Raw genomic sequence first — 20738 nt, forward strand, 5'->3', positions numbered from 1 at the left:
CTTGATCAAATGTGTGTTATTTAAGTTTAAGAAAATTGTCAATTAATTTGAAAATTTTGTTGTGTGTCAAGCTGGATAATCTGACTTGTGTTTATGAGCTTTTAGTTGTATATTCTTGAGAGAAAAATAACCAATTCCTCCTAGGCATATTCGGGTCAATCAATCAATGGTTAAATGTTTGAGCTTCCTTTTGTGTAGCATTGTTTCAAGCTCCTGTGCAAGAATAGAGCTACCTACATCAGTGTGTGAAAGCCGTCTTTTGAGTAAGTTGGAACTTTGTAATTCGGAGTTATAAAGAGGATACGCTATCATAGAAAAGGGCTACCACTGGTGTAGTGTGACAGCATCTTCATGAGTTACAATTATTTATAATTTCGAAAAAGACTTATTTGTCATTGAGCAATGTTCCCTTGCATACACTGTCACACACTTATGCTTGAAACTATGCAAGAAAAATTGTACACAGTTTATAATAAAAAAAAATGTGTGTAAGACTCATACATGTTGATTGATTCACTTAAGAATATGTGCTTGTGACTGAATTGTGCTTTATTTCTCTCGAATATTCTTTCTAATTTTTTTTTATTTTCACAAGTGTTCTTATCCATGGTATACACTGACACTTATTTTCAGTTGCTTGATTTTATTCTTATCAGGATGACTCACATTGATCAAAGCAGATATTTTTGGTTGAGTTTTATTTTTGTGCATTTTTATATATATAAAAAAAAAATTGATTGACAAGGAAATTCATGGTGGACCGAATCTTTGTGGTAATTATGTGAAATTATATGCATTTATTTTGTATGATTTAATATATTCTTTGTCTCCAAGGAATTTATTTTGTCCTCTTTCTCTATTTGAAATACCATGATTTGTTTCTTTATTGTTTTGTACTTTGTTTAGCATTTTTTTTAAATAAAAAAACGGGTAAGGTTGTTTTTTTCATGTGTATTAAGGTTTGTTTCCTTTTATTTTTTAAATAAAAAAAGGGGAAACCACATTTTTTTCGTGGGTGTCTTAAATGGAAAGTTCTTGTCCTTAAAAAGCTTGTCACCTTCCCACGATCCCTCTAAGTCTTCTTCTTCTTATTTTTTTTCTCTCATTGTTTTTGTAAGTGTTTGCTACTTTTCAGAGAAGGAACAATGGTGAAAACTCGTGGAGCTTCCTCTAAGAAGACCCCTGCTACTCAATCTCTGAAGTTTGCCTCAGATGACATTCCTCCTGAATTCTCATCTGTTCCCACAGATTCAAGAACTGTTGCTATAGAACTAGCTGTTGTTCGAGCCTCTCTTGTTTCTTTGGCTTCTTTGAAAGACACAAAGGGGGAGAGTACCTCCAAAACCTGCTTTGTTGTTTTTGAGGGGGAGTTAAGTCTAGTTTCTTTATATGTTTGTTATAAGTTAATGCATGCTTGCAGGGGGAGTTTTTTCTCTTTACTTGTAATTAACATTTGTGTTGCAGGTTTTTTAATTAATTTTGTCTATCAAATTGCCAAAGGGGGAGATTGTAAAATCATTTATTGGCATATTTGATACAATTGACAAAATTAATTATGGAATGCATTTTCGAAATATATTGTGTGGTATTTTCGAAATGGGTAGTTTCCTGTTTTGTTGTGAAATATTTTCTAATCAGATTATTTTATATATGTTAATATATAATTTCCTATAAAAGAATATATTTTCTTGAAATTTGTTTATATGGAAATTATTGGTATTTATTTTTATTTCTTGATCTAATTTATTTGTCTAGAAATCGTGTACAGCTTGCAGAGATAAAGTATATTTTGTTTCCTTATTTATTTAAGGAAACTGGGTTTAAAAACTATCCAGGTTCAATGAATCTGTTTGAACGGATTGCCAGTCTGTTTGAACAGATTCTGACTTTCTTGTTTGGGAAGATTTTCCATTTATTGTCTGATTGGTTTCTGATTTGTTTTCCACGACCTAAAGGGATTCTAAAAAGTATATAATCATCCTTAGGTCACTGGCTTTTCATCATCTCTCTTGGTGTATTATTTTCCAAATATTTTCAAGTTTTAGAGAGACTTTTTATTATGTGAAGAACTTGAGTCCAGCAAGTTCTTAGTGGTTTATTATAGTGTACTTCTGTATTGTTTTCTTTGTGTTAATTGTGCAGGTTGAACACACTTGGACATTGTTCATCAAGCTTCGGGAGAAGTCTTGTTCGTGAATCACTTTTCGGGAGGAAAAGTGCAAGTGTTATGATTTGAAGGGAGTTCAAGATCTTAGCACTTCAGAAATTTGATTAGGAGTTTAGATTACAACAATTGCGACAAATTCAAGAGGGAGTCTTTATTTGTATAAGTCAATTCGGTTTTGTAATCATTTAGATATTCTTCTAATAAATTTCATTCTCTGGGCGTGGCCCCGTGGACTAGTAGCAATCTACAAAGATTGATGATACCACGTATAATTTCGTGTGTTCTTTACCTTTTGTTCGTTTTTATCTTCTGGTGATAAACTGTTTAAACATATCTGGTTTCTGTTCAAACAATCTCTATGTCCGTTTAAACATTTCTGTAACAGTTCAGCAATTAATTATTTAATTTGAATAATTAAGTTGGTAATCATAAAAAACAGAATTTCATTAATTTTTTAAGAATTTAATTAATATTTTTAAGAAAAAAATAGATTTGTTTTTAATATAAAAAGAGCACAATTTGGTAGTGGTCAAAGTTCGGGGCAAAATTGATAATTATTCTACACATGGCACTGCCACATCAATAGACAAAATGCCACATCATTAATCTATTACCCACATAGGACAAAATCTAACTGAGGTCTCATATTTCAGTAATGTGTATACTTTGGGGGGAATGTTTAACATCGCAAATCATTTGGGGGGCACAATCATATAGTGGTTATAGTTCGAGAGAAAAAATTGTTAGAAATAATATAGTGGAGAAAAACAAAATATATATTTAATATATTTAATTGAAGAACAGAAATGCAAAAATACAATACAAAGAATAAACCAAAGTCGAGGCACGCGAAACGCGCTTTCCTTAAAGCATATTTGTCCCCTCTACCTGAACAGTGCTAAAGGATTCGTAAGCAACCACTTGCCAGGATACAAAAGCTATCAAGCAAGACGAAAGTACCACTACGCTGCTAAGGCGAACTCGAAACAAACCTTCCTTCTATCACCATAAACTACTACAAAGACAGAAGAGAGAAAGAGACCAAGACTATTGTGTGTGATACTCTATATCTGTGTGTCTTAGAATGAGGTAAGAAGACTCCTTTTATAGGCTTCATGGAGGGTTGAAAATGTGTGTGAAATCAAGTCCATTAATGCTCAAATATCCCACAAATATGAGATCTTAATTTCTATAAATCAATCAGAAATAATCACACTTATTCTAGTAATATGAGCTATTTTACCCAAAGTAATTTTCTGAAAAACAATCTGAATTAATCACACAATATTCTATCTGAATTAATCACGCAATATTCTGATATTTCATTTTTTACCTAAGTGATTTGCTAAAATCAATCAGAATAAATCACATAATATTCTAATAATCTCATTTTTAATCAAAGTGATTTGCTGAATTATTACCATTTTAAGTATCAATTTCTCATTTACCCAATTTTTCCAACAAAAATATATTATTTATTCTATAAAATATATAAAACTAATTTATCAAGTATTCACATGGGAGACTGTAAAAAGGAGTAAGAAAGATACATCAACACTTTTACAAAACCCAAACATATTTCTTTCTATTGTGAAAAATATATGTATTAATAAATAATTAGATATTTAGTTATTCACCTTTATAGCTGGTTATATAAAGTGCCCATCATAAATGGGGTGGCCTGCGTGAGATATGAAGCAAAAAATATTGGAGTGCCAATATGCCATGCCATGCCATGCCAATCCAACCAACAGCCTCAGATTTATATAAATATATTGTATTTTTATAGGGAAAGAAATATATTTAAATTCCCAACAATATTACCAAGCCAGAAAAAGAAAGGCGAGCCATCATTTAGAACATAAGTAGCTTCCAATTAGGGAAGCACTACAGTGAATTTCATGTAAGTAAAATAATAATAAGGTTTATTGCTGTGTTGGCTAGCAATAATGAAAATATAAATGTTTTTGAATTGGATGACATGCTTTTACAATTTTATTAATTGTGTTTTCTTTGTTTTCTTCTTTTATATATTAACAAAGTTTTATAGATAGCTAGAATTATTGACTAATAATCCTTCAACAAATACGTGTACGTATGAAATGACTTCATCAAATTAACCACGTACCATAAAAGATATAATATGATATATATATACATATTTATATATGCCCAAGCGTTTCTTACTTTAGAATATATTTTGGGTACTCACTTAAGTAATTAGCTGATCTCTATCTAAATTATAATAACTTGCAGTTATTAGTCTTTTTTTATTGTCATTATTATTATTAATGTTATTTTATTCAACGTTTAGTTTTCTTGTCAGCGAGGGAGGGGACCTTATTAGATAATTAATGGATTTCGAAGGAGATCTATCAAAAGCCAAATATTATGATTAATTATTTCTTGATTAATTAATTTAACCATCATCCCAGAAATCAAGGTTCAATTTGTACCTATAAAATCACTTTCTACTAACTACTGTTTTAGACTCAATATTCTTTACTCTTTCTTGGGTTAAGAATTAACATTAATTGGTCAAGATTAGATGTGCCCTAAAAAATCCAAAGTAAATATGACATTTTCCATTGCATCCACAATAACCTAAAATATTAATTTATCAACTAAATCTTGACCAATTATATATATATATATAACAAAAATTTTGAACTCGATCTATCGTATCTATCATATGGATTCATGTTTATACGGTCAAGGATTGGTTCCATTTAGATATTCCAAAAGAAAGCATGCATACATAGGGTAATAAAAACGATCTGCATGCAATTGAGTGGCATTTTAACTTTAATTAACAAAAAAATCAATTTTCTAATCCTAAAAAGCATATGATTAAACTTTTTATTTTATATGTAATCATCATTCATATTTGAAAATTTTATAGTCTCTTTTGTCAAAGAAAGAAAATGTTAAAGTCACCGCTGTCCATGCCACTAAGAAACTTTCAAAGTTCTTTTCCTATACATGCTTTCCAAGATTCAGAAAGGGACAATAGAATGATTCTCAATGGTAGAGAAGATGTTGATTGAAACTTATAAATAAATTAACTTTGATAATCATGACTAAATATAGAGTAGTAGTAGCTATTCTAAAATAAGTGGAAAAGGGGAGTTGTTTTTTTTTAAAAAAAAAAACAAGACTAAGTAACAGCAATAAACTACATCCACTTATTCTTTTATTATTTCTTCGAAATAATTAAAACACAAAAGACCCGGAATCTTGTTTCTTATTTAAAACCTTTTACTCCTTTCTCTTTTGCAGGGTTTTACATCTCTCTTTCAAAAGTCTACACCACACACCGTGATAGTCGCCGGTTCACGTGATACTAGGCCGGACCTTATTTTCCTTCTTACTATCCTTTATCTTTAACGTCCTAACTACCCTATATATAGTATAGTAATATAGGTTTTTGCTTCATATTCAACTTTGAATTTGAAGAATTAAATAAAGGCCCTTGTAAAGTTATATAAGTGACTATACTATACATGATATTCTTTTCTATTATATAATACTAAGTTGAACCAAACTTTTGAAATGATCATCGCCGTTGGATGTGTGGGTCAGGCTTCTTCTTTTTTTAATGGGGTGATGAGATTATTTATTGTATTGTTATAGCTATATGGTAGCTCCTTTGATGAAGAAAGAAAAGGTGAAAAAGTTAAAATAGTAGAAAAATAAGAGTGGTGGAATGGTCAAAAAAGAGACGGTAGTTATTTTCCTTTTATGCTTGTGGCCATGACCTTTTGTCTATGGCTCTTTGGATTTTAATATGTGGGGGTCAAGGGCTTTAATCAACATGTTTGATTATTATATATATATATATAACAATGTATAATGTATAACAATTTATATATATATATATATATCCTGTTAGTTAGAGATTATAATGTAGTCCATATTAATATATAACAATGTATATTAATATTATGTAGATTCTTTTCAATATCGTTTGAAAATCCTCATTTATATAAAGGGTTTACACACACATATATGTACAGTATATTTATTATACATTTGAATGGAGAAAGAGAAAGATAAAAAAAAATTATTATTAAGTCATAATGTCTTTGATTCAAATAAAGTATTAGATATATATAAATAATTTATCTGTTTAAGATTGACGTCAACACATTTAAATACATGGATATATATATAGCCATGATTCATAGCAGCATTTCACTCCATTTTTCAAGAGAAATATTAATTCTCATTTCTTTCTTATATAAATATAAAGAAAAAGGGTATCCTATGTAAGTTAATTAAAAGACAGTTATTGAGGTCATGTGTATATGGACCAAGAGTTTGGTTCATGCATATATATTTGAAAATCTGAAAAGTTGAATATATTTTTAAATGTTAACAAGGTTGAGTTGAATAAAAAACTCTGATAATTGCATGCCATTACTCGGTGTTTTGAGAATTTAACTTGACAAGATCCCATTAGTCTCTTTAAGATATATATATACCATTTGTAGGCCATTAGAAAAAGCAATGTTGACATGAAACGGCTTATCCAAAGCTGGTTTTGTTACTTATTTGAGGAACAGGCTCCCCACAATTATTCAAACAAAGCAAATACAGTTGAGTTTTTGTGCTGAGATTATAAGCCATATATTAACCATATTGGTTGGGTTCTAGTACGACAACGCTTTTAAGTCTAACGAGTTCAACAAAAAAATTCACGAGAAATCTAAGCTAAGTTTTAGCTTCCTAGCTATATTCTATTTGAGTAACTCAATTAAAGCTACAAACACACACACACACATATATATATGTGTGGTTGATTGGTTTAGTTATAGGCGGTTTTTTCCTACGAGTGAATGAAAAAGCAATATATATACATATTGAATAATAGATAAGTCATAGGAGCATCAATCCAATACATTAAGCACTTGTTGCTTTGCTTTGTCTGTATCTTTGTGAGATAGAGAAGTTCCTTTAAGCAATAGTAAGACTAAGGTGACATTAATTGATGGGATTCTTCTCATTTATTCCTATTTTGTCGACTTAGATGCCAACGTACGTATCTAGCTATATAAACATAAAAACCATATATATAATATAAAGATATAGACCATCTATCTAGCTATAAATTCATATTATATATATATATATATAGAGAGAGAGAGAGAGAGAGATCAACTTAATTAAAGGGTTATTGGAAATAGGTTTGCATGAAATTTAGAAATTTTGGACTTTTCCAGTAAGAAGAGACGTGGGTGGATCTCGAGCTAGCGCCGAAGCAAATAGTTTTAGTTTAAACATTTACTTAAAATGTAGGCATTGGTTTTCATTTGTTCTCATTCTTAGTCAATGTTAATACTTCTCACTATGTGCGCTATATGTGTCTCATTTCGTCCCAAACTTAATTACTTTATGCACATTTTATTAACAAATAACACTTTCTTTTCGAATTATGGGGAAAAAAACGTTAAGAGAGTTGTTTAGTTCAAAACTTCATTTCAAAAGTTATAATAACTGTATATGGATCTCTTCAATAATGTTGATTTTTTTGCTTAAACTAAGTGAACCTTTAAATCAGAATTACTTCATTTCTTCCAAAAAAAAATGGCCATTCCATCATCGCATGCTTATTTGGGACTAGAAATACCAAACAAAATTAACAAGCCAAAGTACACGGAGAGAAGAAAGACATTTCGTATATACTAGCAACACTAGTTCAACAAATCAGTCCATCGTATAACAATATTTACTCCCAATCCATCTTATAACAATATTACTCGTTTGTTTTCCTTACCCCTGCAACTAGCGAGGGAGAGAGAGAGAGAGAGATTAAGAAATTGTTGATTAAAGTCGTTTGGCAGACATATAGAATTTTGGGAACTATTGTTTTTTACAAAATTGAAAACTATAGGAAATCGATCACATAGTACTGTAAAGGAATGTAATATATGAGAATGCTTATTTTCTCTTTAAATGTGATAAAAAAAACATTGCATTTGATGGTTCCATTGCATGTTTTATCTTTGAGTTTCCACTGGCTTTCTCGATCTTGATTTCAATATTTTTGTGGTGGAAAGTAGTTTTGGGACACTAATCCTTAAAAGTAATTTCAATATTTTTGTGGTGGAAAGTAATTTTTCACGGCCTTTCGAGATATATATTAAAAATGTATTGTCAATCATTTGTATTCATTTGAAGAATAAATGTGTCATTTTAGGAAACTAATATTATAAACGACTTTCCCTTTTTATTTGTATTTAGTAATTGCGAAAAATATCTCAATATGTTAGGGAAAAGTAAGTTAGATTCCACTACAAGAAATGGGACTTTTCTCGACGAATCTCATCGTTTCGCCGTGAAAAGTCAACTTTTGCCGGCGATTATAGTGAAAGTCCCCTCTTTTGTCAGCGGTTTTCTTCGCCGGTGAATGTAACTTTGTTGACGACACTGTTCACGAAACGCGCTAGCAAAGAGTGATCGGATTTAAGTGGGAATTTTGCATAGAATTTTGGCGGCGAGTGTGTGAAAATCGTCGAGAAAGGTCTACAACTTTCGCCGGGAAATGTCTTAACCTCACCGGAAAAAGTACTACTACAAAATTGACATGGGACGATGGTTTTAAACCGTTGTATGGACTTTCATACGTCGGTTCTAATACCGTCGTCCCATGCAATGTCATGCCATGTAAAGCATGAAACAACAGTTTAAATAAAAGTGTCATCTCCCGTCATACATGAGACAATAGTTCCTATACAAACGTTCTCTCTTGTAGTACATGAGACGACAGTTTATGTGTAAACGTCATCCACTGCAGTAAATGAGATGACAGTTCCTACTCAAGCGTCATCCTCCTGCAGTACATGAGATGACAATTTATGTGTAAACATCGTCCCCTGCAATACATAAGACGACAGTTTTGTGGAGACCGACGTCCCATGTAAAATATGATAATTTTTTCATTTCTCTATTTTCAATACTATATTCATTCATAATTTCCTGTGTAATTACAACATAGTTCAAATAGAATCAATAGGCAGACAAAATCAATATAACTCAGTATGTTCAAAATCTAAAAATTGCAAGATCAAAATATAGACTTGGAATAACTATGTAAGTGCTAACTAAAAACTACAATTAGTATATTTTTTAATTATGATTTCAAAAGTTACTCTAGCTATGACTCGTCCGCTCAAGAAGCTTGGTTGCCTATTCATTTCGAATTTCATTAATTTCGCCAAGTGTATATGTATTTTTCCCACCACACTACAAAACACAAAATAAAAAACTAAATCAGAAATTAAATTCAATAGAATTGTAGTTCAATAATAATAAATACAGTTACATTACTAGTTAGCCATAACATGGGTGTCTCATTCAAGAAATAGTCATTCACCATCCTTATGATATAAAAGCTGCACTCTACTGACAATGTTTGACTTAAATTAAATGAAAAGCAAAATATTCGAACATCTAACAGTATGTCCCCTGAACTTATAAAAAGTAAAAAACAAGAAACTTCATCTAAGAATGATTTGATATTGAGAGGTGTCTTGTGGTGAAGATGATATCATTTACCTCTACAAGTTGTTTTTCTGTCATTTCAACACCCTCTAGAAGTGTTTTTAAAAGTGGAGCAGCCCCAGATGAATCCTTAGATGTGTCAATCTTTGAAAAACTTTCTTTGACAACTGAAGAAGCTCGTCTCAAATTGTCTGCAACATCATGTAGACTCTTTGCGAAATTCTGCAACAAGACTTCAAGCCATTTGTCAAGCTAAGACTTCAACAGGCATACCAAACCTACTATTTTGAACAAGGAAACTTTAATGTGAAAATAAGATATATATATGCAAATAAGCTTTGGTACCAAACCTGAATGGCAAATTTTTTCGAGTTCTCTGCTTCACGTCGTGTCCTGTTCATGACATTCTCCATTTTTGCATAGCTTCTGAGGACTTTATCTTGCATTTTCTCAATCTCTTTATGCTTCTGCTTCAAAAGCTCTTCCTTCTCAGCCACAAGTTTCACCAGATCATCTACACTCAAATCCTCGTCGGAATTTGAATCAGAAAATGCTGCTCGTTTAGTTCTTCTCCTTGTTTTCACATTATTAGACATAGTAGACTGAGAATCTGATAGAACCTGATTCTTTTGTCTGATCAGCAACATCACTCTGCTCAGAGGTGGCTTGACTGGAGACTTTAGCATCTCCATTATTCTCTGAATTACTCCCATGTTCTTTTTCAGAAGTCTCGGGGGACGCAGAAGAAGCAAAACCAAATCTTTGAAAGGGAGAAGAACTCAGATGGAATAGAGACACCTGGCCAGGAGCCAACTAAAGAAGAAGAAAAAACCCAAATTCAATAAATTAGATAGCTTTAAAAATTTCGGAACACAACTTAAATTTTGAAAGCACAACCCTTTAAACTTCAGCAAACACACTGGTTAGATACATAAGCTAATACAACGGTTAGATACATAAGTAAGATGAAAGTTAATAAGAACCTCAGCTATATAAGCTAAAGTTGTAAATATAACCATAAAACTATATTTAATTAAGCGAACACATTAAAACAAAAAATTAGAAACTAAAAATCTGTACTTCAGACATTGTAGTAATCATGAAGCCTGCACATATACATATAATGTAACAATCTGAAAGAAGCCCAGAAAGCAAATCAAGTATTGCCCTCAAAATTTGTTATTGACATTAATCAAATAAAGGCTCTGATTCATGAGAAGTTAAACTTTTTTAATCTTGAAATAGCATACAACAATATTTTAAATAATTAAAATTGAATAGGAAAAAAGAAAATAAAAATTACATTCTGATTGACAAATCCACTGCAAACCTAAAACCCTAGCAAAACCCTACAGAGAAAATAGTAAAATCAATGAGCTTTTTAGGTACCTTGATGGAGGATTCATTGACAAGGGAATGAAACTGATTGGAGAGATTCGAAAGGTGTTTAGTTTGTGGAGAAGAGAGGAGCAAGGAGCTCCTGGGGATGGTCCTCCGAGGACTACTGCAATAACTAAAAATGTTAAAGAAAAAGGCAACAATCTTCTTGGACAACCAGTCTTCTATTCGCCTCTGTAAGAATCTGGTTCATCATGAAAAGACAAAGCATATCGACATTTGTATTTGTTGCAGTGCTATGCACTATTAGACACTAATACAAATGGGCATAGTGTATTAAATTTGTATGCAAGTGTGATGTTTGTAAGTATTAGATGTGGTGATATGCACTATATTATTGTTGTGTCCCAAAACAATATGATAATACAAATGGGCTTAGTGTATTAAATTTGTATGCAAGTGTGATATTTGTATAGTATTAGATGTGGTGATATGCACTATATTATTGTAGTGTCCCAAAACTATATGATAGATCATACCTAAAATCTCTTAGGCCTCTCATTTTTTGTAGTGATGGTCATCTAGTCAACAACTGAAATTAAGGAAAAACATTAATAAGTGCCAAATTGCAATAGTCACTCCACTGATAAAAGCACTGTTTTAGGAGTCCACATATGTCTAAATTTGAATACTATCCTTGTAATAGCAGAAAAAATCTACTGTGAAGGCAGCTATTAGAAGTCCAGGCAGTTCTACATGGAATTAAATGCAAATGTTACTCAGGAATTTGTAGCAGTTGATAAACATTTTCTTTTGCATAATTTAACGATCATGACTAATAGGAAGAAAGAAAACAATGGTAGTTAAGTGGCAGTACCTGCAAAACTAGTGATGAAAATATCTCTGTAGCTGACATCCTGTGACTTTGGTGATTGCAAATTGTTTGGATAACATTTACTATGTCCATTATTTAACTCAGATGTCAGCAACACGAGGCCATAATATGAAAAAGCATTTCCAAAATATACAAACCATAAAAGCAAGGTAGACCTAACTAATTTTGGGGAAAGAAGAATTAATAGTGATGAAAATGCCCCTGTCTTAGAATCTGCTTTCTTAGAAGTTGTGGTTTCATCACCTGCGGGCGGCAGTAAATGTGAATCTTCTTCTTCTGATGGGGTATTCTTTTCTTGTAGCTCAATTTGGTGATCTGAAACAAGAATACCAGGAGGGAGCTTGGTTTTGTTCATTCTTGCTATTTTTTCTAAAACATTGAGTGCTTCGGCTGTTCTTCCTTTCGAGCATAAAAATCGTGGTGACTCAGGTGCAACCCAATAGAATAGAAGGAGAAGGGATGAAGGTATTGAAGACAGGGCAAGAAGCCATCTCCAGCTCAGTGTTGGCATGACAAACTGTAAAGCACACAACATTTTAAGATCAAGATGCAAATTCAGTGTATTTATTATCACATATCTGGGCAGTAAAAGACTTGCTGAAGTTGACTAATTAACTTGCACCTTAAGTAATTTATGTTGCTTATCTGGTAGATTTAATGGACTGACATAAACAAAAACTCCCAATATTCTCCATTTTCATAGCAATTCAATTTCAAAATTTTGTGCTCATATCTTTTGGTACAATGATTCGTAATCATTTAGTAAAATATAAACAAGTAGTTAGAGTATAATAAATGGCAAATTTAGTTTAAAATAAAACATTAAGTTAATATAATGCGCAAGAGGATAAGGGCAGAGTGTTCTCAACTCACAACATGAAAAGAGTGGAAGAGGCAAAAAGAGCTTAAACAAAGACAACCAATCTAATTAAATTTTGTGAGCAGGGAACTAAAAATGTGCTGATTACATAATTTGGTCCAAAAAAAAATCATAATCCTTGGAGGCACCCAAAAGATTCTATTGTGTTGACCGATCCAAGTCTTTATGATTATATATTTTTTATCATATAAAAAAAACTACTTTTCTAAAAGCATCAGATCATGAAGCAAAATGGCATGCCAAAAGCATAGAGACATATCAAAATGAGAGCACAGCCATTCTCTAAAATGTTTAATTTGTCACAGACAAAGAATGAACTGGCTGAAAACAATGCTGCTGAATGCATAAATTTTTTTAATGATTGAGAGGGTTATTCCAATCTGAAGTCAAATGTCAAAGTCTAAGGAAGAATAAGAACCAAAGCATTTTCACAACCCTTAAAAGGTGTTGAATAATGTTCGGCCAAACCCAAGTCTTAAATCATACTACTGTCCTTTTAAAAAATCTTCTAATCTATTCAGCATAAGGGCTGAAGATCCTTTATGTCTAGAACGTTACTTTAAAATTAAAATGACAGTTAGATTTTGAGATATTAGAATTAGGTAAACATATGCATAACCATCACCAAGAAAAATAAGGTAATTAGAAGCATACCCATGCAAGTGAAGCCTCAAAAATTGTTCCAAGAGTCCAAAAAGCTGAAAAAATAACCATCCAAGTACCTCTGTTACGAGTAGGAATGAACTCCAGAAACCAAGATGAGAGTACAGGACCACCTCCCAACCCAACACCAACCAAACAACGACAAATAAGCAACATTATATAATTGGGAGCAAGTGCACTCATAAATCCAGCCCCAGCAGTAACCATAGCTGTCATAAGGAATCCTTTCCTGAGGTTGAAAGAAGGGAATGAACAATTAAGACAATGGGAGAGGTATTAAAATTCACAATAAGCTCTAGCTCCACAATGATCATGAGAAGAAAAACTAAATTTATTGAAAACATATGCATCAGAAAAAAACTATACTAGAAAAAGTGGCAATTACATGGTACAAATAGCTAAAGGCAAAGAACCAAGTAACTGCTTCTAACAGAAAATAAGCATGTTAACAAACCTTTTGAATAATACAACAAGTACATACTTGTCAGAACTATGTGGAATAACATATTGAAAAAGTTGTAACAAGTCATAACACAGCCGCAAGAACACAATGGTTAAAGCTTCGGTAATGGATTCAATATCACAGCTTGTTAAAAGAGTTTGCACTAATATGACTTCAAATGACACAAACAAAAAACATTCCTAATCAAAACAAAATGACAATCCTAGTTATAGAGATGTCGATCACTTCTACAGCATCAGAAACGTTTGGAAGTTCATAATTAAGGACATAATTATTGTTACGCGCATACTGCATATAGTTTTAAGAATCACATTAAAAGTTGCATCAGCTGTCAACTTTCTCATGAGAAAATGGAAGAGCAGTAGATCATCTCATAACATCTTTCCTTTGAATGAAAGTAAAAAATTAAGATTGGTGAAACAAAAGAAGACCCACCTTCTTCCATGTTTATCCGAAACAATGCCCCATGAATAAGCTCCGACGAGCATGCCAGCAAAAACAACACTAGTTATAAGGCTTTGTTGATGAGATGAGATGACCCATGCTGATCGAAGAGCTGGCCCAACAAAAGAAAGCAGCATCATCTCCATTGCCTCAGAAATCCAAGCCATGCCTGCGTAACAGAGCACAAGAACATGGAAGTTTCCGAATCCCATAGACACAAGGGCCTCATCCACAGTAAAGGTTTTGCTGCCATCTTCTGGTGGCATCTATGGAAACTGACGAGCAACAACGAGCTTTTAATTTGTGAATTTTTGGTTTTTTGTTGAAATGTACAGTCATAAAACGATCTATATCTAACCTTGATTATAATAATAATACCTAAAATTCGAGACTTTAAATCACCATAACACTGCCAATCCAATAAAATTCAACATTTCTAAGAAAAATAAACACATCAAAATGTAAATCTGAGTATGAACATGATCATTACAATGGAAAAAATAACTAATACCCAGATCCAAAAGCCACAGACCGAAACAAATTGATAAGGAAAAATGATCCAATCTACGAAAAATGAAAGAGATTGATATTGACCATGGCCATTTTGACCAGAAATAGTAAACAAGAGAAAAGGAAGAACCGTGGAATTGGTATGGCGGTCTCCGTCTTCTTGAGGTTGAAGGGGTCCTCGTCAATGGAGGTTATCCGGTTCTGGTGTGCCTCGTCAATGTTACAAACAAACTTTACCAGCAACAAGAATTTTAGTTTTCTTTTGTTTTTAATATTAAAGGGGCAAGAGAAGACTGAAATAGAACAAATGACAATGCTAAAGAATTAAAGGACACAGATATCACAAGGCAACAGTACATCTGTTGCTAGAAAGACAAAACATCTAGTTGGCTTAAAATACAGATAAACCATTGAGTACATATATATGTAACTATAAAGAGAAAGAACAAAAATGAGTGCAGAACAAAAATTGAATCTTATTCGCAAAATTGAATCACGATAATGGAACATCCCATTCACAGAAACACATATTCAATCAAATCTTTAGTATTTAAACCAAAAAACTCAGTTCAGAGAAAGAAAGAAAAAAAGAAAATACCCAAAGTCTTGTGGCTATCACTATGACGAAGATAGAGAAGCAGGTACAGGGCAGCGTGAAGAGCTTTACGCCGGAGATGGGTGGAGGGCGGCGATCGAACGGTCGGATTGAGAATTAGGTGCGAAGACGCCGGAGCTTTAGGCCGGAGATGGGTTGGACCATAAGCAGATTAGGGTTTTCCCGTACGCGGGGAAGGATCCGTCGTCGTCGCCGTCACCTGGGCTGTCGCCGTTCTCCCTAGTTGTCGTCGATTGTTGGATTGTCGCTGGTCGTTGTTATGGCAGAGGGTTGTGCTATTATCTTGTGCACAAGAGAGGGTTTCTTTCACAGTTAGTATTTTTATTCAATTTCTTTTTATATATTATATTTTATTAGTTTAAAAACATTATGGTTATAATTTAAAAGTACTCTTAATGGAAGTATATATATATAACTAATAGAAGTATGACTTTTTTTTAATTAATTTTTATCTTTTAGTATTATTAATATAATATTATTAAATAAGTTAACAATTAATATTAAATAACTCTTTTAAATTTAAATTTGAATTATTAATTATTATTTATTTTTTATAAATATATTTGCATAATAGATTAAGTATATTTATTAATTCATATTAAAATATACAAATTTAATTAATGCCAAAAAAATTGGGTTGCATTGAGACAACGTTTCTATTAGAACCATCTTCTTGTGTTAAAGGTAGATACGTGACAACAGTCTCTATAGAACAGTCATCTCATGTAATCTTTGGTTTGAATGGCACGACAGTTTTAGATAGTCTGTCGTCTCATCTCTACTTTTAACATGAGACGACTATTCTACTAAAAATGTCGTCTCATGTGCGTCATCTAAGTACAATTTTCTAGTAGTGAGTATTGTTTTTTTTTATCTTGTACACTTTTTTTTAGTTAAACTTTCATCGTTCTATATGTTTTGAGTTTGGAAAATGTAATCAACTGTTTGATTTCTTCCAAATTGTTTCAATATTAACATATAAACTTACTAATAGTGTTTTCTTAACAATTTGAAGTTAAACCGGTTTGATCGGTGTTGATTTAACCATGATATCTTTGTGGTGATATTTGATAATTAAATATTATTTTACAACTAATCAATGGTTTGATTGTACATATAGTGTTTTAAGATACATATTCTCTAACATTAATAACAGTTCTTATTAACTGTTAATACTTAGTGTTATGATATGTGTGTAACGTTGTTAATCAAACTACGAATTGGTAATTTCTTGCAACGTTAGCTAATTATTACTTAGATAAAATATAATAAATGGTTTGATTGATTCGTGAGTGTTTAAATATCAATAGTCGAAGTAAGTATCACTGTTCTTCTTGAATGTTAAGCGTTAAAGTGTTCTGGTTTCTATTATTTGATCTTGATCTCACAATAATCGTTCAATCAACTCTAGCCTTAAGATTTGATTAGTCTTTTTGATCTTAATCAACTATACTATTGTCTCTCGGAACTTTGAGATTACAAATATCGGTAAAAAAAACTTTTACGGTAGATTATACTTTTGTCGGCGGAACCACTTTTACCGACGATATAAAGTGTCAGCAAAAGTCCCACTTACCTCAATTTACACATGGGACTTTTGTCAGCAAGGTAAGTGAAGCTCGTCGGCAAAGGCCCATGTGTAAAATGGGCAAGACATTTGCCAGCGAGCTCCAACATGCCGACAAAAGGAAAAAAGTGTCGGCATAAGGTTAATTAATCAAAACGCATCATTATACTTTGGGGTTTCTCATGTTACTTTTTCCGGCGAGGCCAAACGCACAAGAAAAAGTCATAGCAATATCAGCTCCTGCACCACGCCTCCTCCCTCACTTCTTCTTCTTCTTCTTCAGCAACCTGCCACCGCTGCCCCTCCGACCACCGTCCCCCACCAACCATGCCACAACCCATCCGAGCCCCCTCTTCCCCGAGCCCCTCCACACCCACGACACCCCCATCGTCCCCCCTCCCGAGCCCCTCCACACCCACGACATCCCCCACCCGAGCCACCCCACACCCACCGCCGGAGCCGGTGCCACGCCCCCATCATGTCTCCCACCACCACTGATCCACAATTTCAATTTTTACAGAAAGGTAATTTTTCATTTTATTTTTTGATTTTTGTGTAAATTTCTAACATATTCTATTTTTGTGTCCAAGATCCTCCACCGTCATTGTGAGTCCACTGCTCCGCTACCACCGCTGTCGCTCCACTATGAAATCAGATTAAAAGTATGTTTTCATGTAATTTATGTATATATTATTTTGTGTATGTGTTAGAAAATTTTAATTATGTGTTAGCATTTGTATATATGTTTGATATTTTTAAATTTAAAATAGAAAAAAATTAAAATAATTGAAATCGGTTGGTTATAAATATTTTATGTGTTATTATAAATGTTCTAGGATTTTTTGAGTGCAAGATTTTAAAATTTTGGAAATGGTCATATTAAGTCGTTATTCTACAGAATTTTTCGTGAAATTTAATTAAGTAAACTAATTAAAAAAATTGTTATATGCTATGTCAACATAATTAGAAACTAAAATTGTAATGAATATTATATAATTAGAGGTAATTAGTATTTTTATAATTAATTAAAAATTATTAAACAAATAAATTAGTAGTTAATTAGAAATTATTTTGTTATCTATGTCCTGATATCCTTATGATTGATGGGTGTTGACCACAACTATCAATGATAGGGATTTCGGCACAGAAAATATAATCTTTGATTTATTAAAATTAATAAACTATTAATTAATAAATTTATAAATTAATTAGTAATTATTAATTATTTATAAAATCATTAATTAAATTATTAATAATTAATAACTTAAATTTTCATGCATAAAATAACTAATTACATGCAGCAGAAGCAAGCAATGGTACCAGGAATGAATTTCGCAACCCAATTTCAGCCCCCACCCCCACCCCCACCAACATTTAATTTTGATGGTGTTTCAGCTAGCTAGCCATCCCATTCAGTCCACTAGGAAGACAATGACGATGATGATGATTTCGCTGAGTAATAGCACTTTTATTTTCACCTTTAATTTTAAGACAATTTATTTTATTTTTTTAAGTACTTTTATGGCATTTAGTTAATTATGTATTATTAGTTTGTCAATTATATTTAAAAGACAATTATGTGGTTTTTTTATATAATATTAATAAAATTAATTAATTACCAATAATAAATTTCAAATTTATTTTATAAATATATTAAAAAAAATTTCTCAGCACGTTTTTTGCGTCGACAAAAGTAATTTTATTTTTTTAAAAAATAATTGAAAATGCTTTTCCTGGTGCGTTTTTTGCGTCGACAAGAGTAATTTTTTTAAAAAAAATAATTGAAAATAATTTTCCCGACGCATTTTTTGCGTCTGCAAAATTAACCTTTTCCTCAGCCAGACTTTTGTCGGTGGCTAAATAACCCCCGGTAAAAACCATAGTTCGCCGCAAAAGATAGTCTCGCGATTTCGTGGGACAGTCTTTTGTCAGCGAGATGTTTTTGTGCCGAAGACTTATTTTCACTGCCAAAAGCACTTTTTCCAGCATAATTTGAACTCACCGGCAAAAGATGGTGCAATGACCATTCTTTGCCATTCCCTTTCAACGACGCAAAAGCGCATCGGCAAAAATAAAACGACTTTGGTCAGTGAAATACCTAGTTTTTGCCAGCAAGAAAACCTGTCGGTAGAGACCTCATTTCTTGTAGTGTTCATTCACAACGAGACAATTTTTGTACTGTTACGCACACTGGCAAATTGTCAACTCATCCTAGGATTAGAAGAAAACTCATTGAACTCAAGTTTCACAAATTCTTCTTGGCCTATCAGAAATAAAACACACTCATGAACATAGCCTCAATCTATATTTGTCACTTTGCTAGAAAGATGACCATTAACATTTCTTAATGGGATAATTTTTACTATAGGAGGAGGGTATCTGTAACGACCCAAATTTACTAATAAGGTTTAGGGGCCTTGATTAGTGTGCCTGGAGGGAAATAAATGAATTATTGTCATATTATGTGAATCTATGTGAATATGTGATAGAGATGCATGTTTAGTCGAATTAAATATGCATGTGGGCCCCGTTTGGATATTAGGGGCATGATTGTGATTTTAGCCCGTTGAGGGCATAAATGTGATATGTTTGCGATATATCTGTGTGGCACGATCCGAGACAGTTCTAGGAAGCCGTTAGTCAGAAAGTCACAACGGGGTTAAGAATCCGACTCGGGGCAAGTCGAGGGGTATACCGGGTATAAGATATCTTTTGGGGTTTCCGAGTTTTGGAAATAAATATTTGGAGATATATTTGAGGTTAGAATGTCTAAGAGGGAATATTGGGGAAATTTACCATTTTGCCCTCGGGGACATTTTGGTACCCTGAGCCTTGAGGTAACCACATAGACTTAAGTTAAATAAAACAAAAAAATAGGAAACTCCCAGACTTCTCTAAACTGACTCTATCTCTTCCTTCACCTCTCTTTGGAAGACTTTCTTTCCATTTGAAGCTTGGGGAAAACTCTTGGTAAATCAAGCTAAAGACTAAGAAGTGGAGCTGGGATTTCGGGGAGATTAAAGCTTGGAATCTAGAGGATTAGCTCAGAACTTAATTAAGCAAAGGTAAGTTTCTTAATATGTTTAGTTATGTTAATTTGCAGCTGGTTTTAGGTTGAATATTAGAGTTTTGCATGTTGGAGGGATGAAGATTCAACTTTGATTTTTATAAGGGTTTTGGTTTGAGTTTCTGTTGGGTTTTGCTGTTGAATCAATAGTATAGTCTTTGTGATAATTAGTTTGGAATGTTGGCTTGATTCTGGGGATAATTGGACTGGTTTTTGAGGTGAAAATTGTGAGTTTTTCTGGGGTTGAGGGGCCGGACCGCGGCGTTGTTCTTGCTGAGCCGCGACCCCTTAGAACTTGGGGCGCCTGGAAATGAAGGCGCACCGCGACACCCTTTAGGAAGGGCTGCGGCGCGTGTGGGTTATTTTGAGGCAAGGCCTCGGGTTGAGCTGGGGGTCGCGGCATGAGTCCCTAGGGCCGCGGCGCTTAAGGTACTTTTTGTTTTTTTTAGAGGTTTTAGGCTCGATAATTCACTAGTTAAGGCTTGATATGGATTTTATCACCCAGATTGATAGAATTCAAGGCTCCGGAGATTAGAATTATGGCTCGAAGCTATTTAGTGGATTAGAACTTGATGGCTGAAATTGTTAACACATTGTGACTAGGGTTTTGGCCAGGCTCGGACTA

General features: G+C 32.9%; 2 protein-coding genes across 7 annotated transcripts; both read right to left on the minus strand.

Moving 5' to 3' along the window:
- Nucleotides 1–8840: 8840 nt before the first annotated feature.
- Nucleotides 8841–11636, minus strand: LOC133782327 (grpE protein homolog 2, mitochondrial-like). Of its 3 annotated transcripts, none has more exons than XR_009870461.1 (6): nt 11548–11636; nt 11060–11174; nt 10291–10483; nt 10021–10184; nt 9725–9861; nt 8841–9412 (listed from the first exon to the last, which is right to left on the minus strand). XR_009870461.1 is itself a non-coding variant. In XM_062221592.1 (5 exons), exons 1-5 carry the CDS (start codon nt 11568–11570, stop codon nt 9853–9855), a joined length of 582 nt encoding a protein of 193 aa, XP_062077576.1. In that variant the 5' UTR covers nt 11571–11632; the 3' UTR covers nt 9442–9852. The 3 variants fall into 3 exon arrangements, 1 of the variants encoding a protein (XP_062077576.1); XR_009870460.1 differs by having other exon boundaries at nt 11060–11252; nt 11548–11632; XM_062221592.1 differs by lacking the exon at nt 8841–9412 and having other exon boundaries at nt 9442–9861; nt 11060–11252; nt 11548–11632.
- On the minus strand, nt 11248–15436 carry LOC133782326 (organic cation/carnitine transporter 7-like). Of its 4 annotated transcripts, none has more exons than XM_062221590.1 (5): nt 14994–15436; nt 14345–14628; nt 13438–13675; nt 11886–12420; nt 11248–11600 (listed from the first exon to the last, which is right to left on the minus strand). In XM_062221590.1, the coding sequence occupies exons 2-5, from the start codon at nt 14617–14619 to the stop codon at nt 11590–11592; spliced, it is 1059 nt and encodes a 352-aa protein (XP_062077574.1). In that variant the 5' UTR covers nt 14620–14628; nt 14994–15436; the 3' UTR covers nt 11248–11589. The 4 variants fall into 4 exon arrangements, with proteins under 4 accessions (XP_062077574.1, XP_062077571.1, XP_062077573.1 ...); XM_062221587.1 differs by lacking the exon at nt 11248–11600 and adding an exon at nt 11681–11760; XM_062221589.1 differs by lacking the exons at nt 11248–11600; nt 14994–15436 and adding exons at nt 11681–11760; nt 14732–14871.
- Nucleotides 15437–20738: the final 5302 nt, after the last annotated feature.

The sequence above is a fragment of the Humulus lupulus genome, chromosome 6, assembly GCF_963169125.1.
Source record: "Humulus lupulus chromosome 6, drHumLupu1.1, whole genome shotgun sequence".
Taxonomy (NCBI): domain Eukaryota; kingdom Viridiplantae; phylum Streptophyta; class Magnoliopsida; order Rosales; family Cannabaceae; genus Humulus; species Humulus lupulus.